General features: G+C 28.0%; 1 protein-coding gene and 1 long non-coding RNA gene across 2 annotated transcripts; both read left to right on the forward strand.

Moving 5' to 3' along the window:
* The first annotated feature begins 375 nt into the window (after positions 1-375).
* Positions 376-2186, forward strand: LOC145843143 (uncharacterized). The gene is made up of 3 exons (XM_082950605.1): positions 376-404; positions 1678-1817; positions 1916-2186. Exons 1-3 carry the CDS (start codon positions 376-378, stop codon positions 2143-2145), a joined length of 399 nt encoding a protein of 132 aa, XP_082806731.1. The 3' UTR covers positions 2146-2186.
* Positions 2187-3060: 874 nt separating this feature from the next.
* Positions 3061-5621, forward strand: LOC145842635 (uncharacterized). The gene is made up of 3 exons (XR_014370200.1): positions 3061-3161; positions 3732-3864; positions 5205-5621. It is a non-coding gene; the product is annotated as an uncharacterized LOC145842635 (long non-coding RNA).
* The last annotated feature ends 379 nt before the right edge of the window (positions 5622-6000 follow it).

Raw genomic sequence — 6000 nt, forward strand, 5'->3', positions numbered from 1 at the left:
AAAAAAACCTTAAATTATACAAAAAAATTTCACAATAAAGTTTATTAAATGATAGCATATTAGTTTACTGTTTGGTGAACTTACTTAACAAGGTACACTTAAGTTAAACGAGCAAAACATAGTTATAATATATATATATATGAAATCACAAAATATAGGCAAATTTAGTTTCTTAGTTGTAAACACTGGTTGCTTTACAATTTGAAACTAATTTTTTTTAACCATTCTAAATTGAGATCGTATCAGCAAGATAAATTTTTTTAATTTCAATTTTTTTATGAAAAACTGAAATTGAAACTTACATAGCTTACCTAATTTGCAGAAACAAAACTTTACACAAACATTGAAGCTTAGTTTATACTTTAGACACACAAAATGTCAAGTTCCATCTGCCAGCCAGCAGAGTTTCTATAATTTAATTTTTTGTTGATTTCGAAGCTGTAGATGCTATTGTTTCTTAGTGTTAATCTCTTTTGCTTTTAATATTTGTGAATTAAATTAAGAAAAGTGTTTAGTGCTGCTAGAGTTGCAAAAGACTCATTTACAATGTCTCTGCTTTAAATTTAAAATTGATTTGACCCTAAACTTAAGGTCAATTTTGCCATTATGCCAGCCAGTTTACAAATTTAATACAATTAATAAACAAATTGCGTTGATAAATGCTTGTTGATGATTTTTTGTTGCATAATCTTTAAAAATTTTGTAAGTAATGTTTAACACTAAATACAAAAAGATGAAACCTTTTTATTCGTTTTGTAGTAGCTTGTGAATCTACCAAATAAATTACAAGTAAACCGTTTTTGAATATTACTAGAAAGTTATTAGTCAATAAGTTAGCTAATCTTAAATAACTAATAATTACTCTTAATTTTTGTATCTAGTAAATTTTAAAACTTAATAGTACAAAAATAACATACTTTATTATGCACATCAATGACTGAAAACCAAACTTCAAAACAATTTACTTAATTTAATTAATTAAAGCTAATAAGCTTTTACACACAATTTGTTTTTACTTTTGCCAAAACCATCATAAAACTTGACTTTCGACTTACGTAAAAGCATTTATCAAGAAAAACCAGAAATTTTTTCCCAGTAAATTTTTTCAATGTCTTTTGTTTTAGGTTGTACAAGTATATGGAAAGCATTAGAAAAGTTTAGTAAATAGGAATATTGTTTGTTCAAATTTCATTATACAAAAAAAGAAAGTAACATAAGTTGTAAATTATACAAAAGCCTAAGTTTTTTAACACTTTCGTTTAAGTTTTGTTGTGTTGAATTTTTAGCAGTACTTAGTTAACTTGAACATTAAATTTTCATATGCTCAGAGTGTTGAAAAAACCACGAAATTTAAAAAAAACTTTTTATCTAAAAGTTTGTTTTGTTGTTCAACTGATAGTATATTAAAGCAATACCTTACTGTCTTATATCTGGTCAAGAAAAAAAAACAGTTTACATAAGTTCCATGTAAAGTTTTAACGGTTTATTTTTTCCAATGATATAAAACACAGTTATAACAACAAGGAACAAAAGATTAAAAAAAAAATTATTTGAACAAATTTAATTATACATGAAGTTTCTCTTTCTCGTTTTTTAATATAGAAGTTCATGATAAACTAATTTGAACGTATGTGGTTTATTAACCTAGCTCACGAAAAAGTATTTACTTGCAAACAGTACTTTTTGTAAACATGAAAGTTCGGCTCCTCGTTTTTATTTTTTCCAATCAACTCTCGGGTACGGGAATTACCCGGAAGATGAGCAGTGCAAGGTGACGAGGGTCGTCGACTGCTCGCATCTCGAGGGCCCACGAGAAGGTCTGAACAAACTACTTTTTTTGTACTTAAAAATACAAAAAAAAATTGTGTTATTTATGATATTAACCATTAATTTTTTCAACTTATTGATATTTAAGGTCGAAGAACGAGCCGGATGATCCCCGGAAAGCAGGGGCCCCGCGGCCACAAGGGGGAGCAGGGCGTCAAGGGCGCCCCCGGAGAAAGGTGCGACTGCAGCCGCGCGACAGAAGTGGAAACGAAATTGAACTTAACTGCCGAGAGGTGCACGCGGGTAGAAAGGTTGCTGGAGGAGCTGAAGGAAAAAAATGATGAGATGGCGCAGAAATTGAAGGAGTTATCTGATTAGATTATGATGTTTTATTTTGTTAAGAAGTGTGTTTTTGATCACTTTTTTAAGTTACCCTTTATCCTAAAAAGTAGAAATGTCCATTCTTCGAAATTAACTTATACAAGCTTGAAATAATTTTTTGATACGAGTTGTTAAAACAGTTAGTTTGAAAAATATATTAACTAGTTTCATACGTGTTACCGATTAATATAAATCAAAGTATAGATAGCTAGTTTAAGTTGCTGTAAAATAAAAAAAATTTACACAATAAGTATTTTGGTTTTAAACTAAATCCGTAAAAGAACTCTATTTATATAAAAGTTTGCACTAAAAAAAAATTGTCACAATACCTCTGCTTGTTAAACATTTAGACTGAACGAGGTCATGCAGAAGGTGTTTAACGTAAAAACAATTATGTAAACGCTATTACCATATAAAAGCTTTACTTGCATCAGTTTGAATACAAGACTAATTTTTTTGGTACAAAAACCTTTTAAGATGTTTAACTGAAACAAAAAAGTATTGAAAAACAGCCAAGTAAGAGTTTGAGATTTTTTATTATTTCAAAGACATTTGTTAAAAAAAAATATTCAAAAGTGCAAGTCCATGGTTTTAAACATTCACGCTATACCGATTTGCTGAAGTAGTTTATATTTTAGTTTTAATTGATTTTTTTTTGATAGGTAAAACAGATGCACCAGCTAGTATTTTTGACTAATTTTTTTATGTATTCAAAACACTATTAAACGACAAAATTAAGCAAAATTACTCATACAACTGTTAAAGTCAAAGTTAACTTTAAAAAACATAACATTACAATAATATTTAGTTTTATAACCCTTATTTCTAGTATTCTTTATAATTTCCAGAATGCAAAAACGTACCAGCTAAGTTTTCGTCTGCAAACAACACTTCTGACGTTTTACCTCACAACCAAGTGGTGAGGTTCACATGCGACCATGACGCAAACACCTTTTATGACGTCACATGCACCAACAGAGCGTTCGACACTACCGTGGTTGACTGCGAACCACGTTAATAGTTTAAAAAATATTAACTTTTTTATATTATTTTGACAAAAGGTTTATTTCAATTAGAATATTGTTGTAATGAAAGTATTTAAAGTTGATAGTAACAACTTTTTGATTTAAAAGTTAGCATTTGTTAAACGTTTTTACTGCCTAATATTCTTGTCCTTAAATTGTTTTTTAAATTTTTTCAATGATAAAGATGAAAAACAATCTAGATTATTTCTTATGAGTCTATAAGTTAAAACTAAAAAAGCAAACTCATTCAACTACTAAAGGTAGAGTCGTACAAGCTATCCACAATAAACTGTGTATAAAGCAATATATTTTTTATTTGAACAGTTTTTTTGTTATGCAAGATGAAATTATAATTTAAAAAGTTAAAATTTTAACAAAACGGTTTATGTTTTTTTTAACACATATAAAATACCTACAAAGTAAATGAACATTTTTTAAAAACAAAAAACTAAGTATTTATTTAAAAATGACGATTGCACAAATGCAAACTATTTTTTAAGCCATAAACCAGCAAGTTTTGAGCTTTTTTTTGTTAATTTTAAGTCTATTTAAACACAGGTTACGAAATTTTTATTACTTCAAGCAAAGCATTTTGGTGGGACGCTAGAGACTTGTGCAAACAGTCCGGTGGGGATTTGATCCACAAAATGCTGGAAAGCCACGTTGGAAGATTTCGTGTTTCATATGCAGAGTAAGCTTTGTACTTTCAGTATGACATAACTTTTAAAAAGTAAGAAAAAATTGTTTTTTAAAGGCAATACTTTATAGTTACAAATGCTGGCATGTAACAAGTGTTTTAAGCATATTTATAGAAATCAGTTTATGAAACATTAGGTAATAAGGCGTTTAACTCTAGATACCTGAACAAGCAAAGCCCATTAAAAAATTTCAACGAATGCTTTTGTATGCACATACTTTAATGACACAAAAATGTTGAGCTCTACAGATTTAAATACTTTATGCACAAATTCAACTCTGTAAAGCTATAAATCATTATACGGATATGTCTATAAGCAAAAACATTAGTAGTCATGAAAAAAACAAAAAATAAGTAAAAGATTTCAAATTTAAAACTTCATTACAATATAAAATCAAAGAAGCCTAATATAAATACAACTACTACTGTAACTAATAAATACCTTTGAAAATAAAAGCTAAATAACTAAAAAATGTTTATGTATTGTATTATGGTACTACAAGCGTATTTACTATCAATCTTTAACTTTTATCATATTTATAGAATTTGTTTTAAAATTAAAAGAGTAAGAAAAAAATATTTTTATCTTACAATAAAATTTATGCGGTTTAAATACGTAGTAGTTTAAATATATTTTATAGTATTTTTTTATATTAGGTCCTATATGAACACTTTTAAACACTAGTTTTTTAATGTAGTTATTAAATTTATCACCGTTGTCATACAAAGTTTGTTAAGCTACATCCGTCTTGAGATGGGAACGGGTCAAGAGTGCACGAAGATAAAATTGCACGAGAGACTGAATTGCACGAAGACAAAATTGTGAAAAAGGTCAATTTGCAAGTAGATACTTTTCAATGAAGACAAAAAAGCACGAGTGGACTAAATTGCACAAAGAAAATTTTGCATCGAGGGTAAATTTTGCACGGAGGGTCATTTTTGCACAAGAGTAAAAAAAAAACAGAAAATTATTAATAAAAAAAAAACTGAAAAAAAATTACTGACTGACTGAGGGTAAAGGTTAGGGGTAACAGTAATAATAAAAAAAAAAGAAAAAATTATCGACCGAAGGTAAGGTTTAGGGTTTATAGTGATAGTAAAATATTTAAAGAAAAAAATGTTAAAAAAAACTTATATTTAATTTATTAAATAAAAAACTCAACCTGTGCAAAAATTTCCCCGTGCAAAATTATCTGCTCGTGCAAAAATATCCCCTTGTGCAACTTTGTCTTTGTGCAATTTTGTCCCCTCGTGCAATTTTGTCCGCTCGTGTAAATTTGACATCTACCTCTTAAAATAGTGATAATACAACAACTAAAAACAAATTTCTACAGAGAAATAAAAGAAAAACTTACTCCTTTTTCTAATCAAGACGTATGGGTCGGTATAAGTACAGATGACTACTATTTTACGCTCTTAGACGGTAGAAAAATGACTGAAGTCGATCTTTTGTACAACTGGGACCAAGGCCAGCCAGGAAGAGGCCATGAAATAGTTGCTGGGATAAGATACGGTCGCACTTTGCATGACTTTTCCGGAAGGCAGAATTTTTATGGAGTTTGCGAACGCATTGTTGAAAGTTAAAAAAAAAATTATACACTAATGTTCTGATTTAGTTCTTGATATAAACGTAACTTAACGTGTTTAAACAATTAGTTTGATTTTTAAAAATTTTTTGCTTTATTCGTTAACGCATCAGTTTTTTTATGAAAATTGATTCAAAGTTGAAAATAACACTTACTTATTTTTCATTAATGACATTCATTTAACTTTCATTGTTTTATTTTTACTTGAACTACGCTTCGTTTTATAATAATAAAGGCATCACATTAGCACGTGATATGTAGTGTTTATATGCTATTTTTTTAAACTATATCAACTCAAAGAGTATTGATAAAATTTGTATTATTTTTATTCGTTTTTTGAAAAACATAAAATTAAAATTTTGTATCGTTTTTTAATCTTTAAATATAACTTAATTAACTGTTTTCATTTTGTCAACAACTGTTTGCTTCAACTGATATTTCTCTATAAATTATACTAATCGTCGAAACTTTTCTTAATAAAAATATAAAAAAGAACATTGCAAACCAATTGGTTATGTTTTTTATGAAAATATACTTTAAAAGC

This window comes from Thalia democratica, chromosome 8 (genome assembly GCF_965202585.1).
Source record: "Thalia democratica chromosome 8, ktThaDemo2.hap1.1, whole genome shotgun sequence".
NCBI classification, from domain to species: Eukaryota; Metazoa; Chordata; class Thaliacea; order Salpida; family Salpidae; genus Thalia; species Thalia democratica.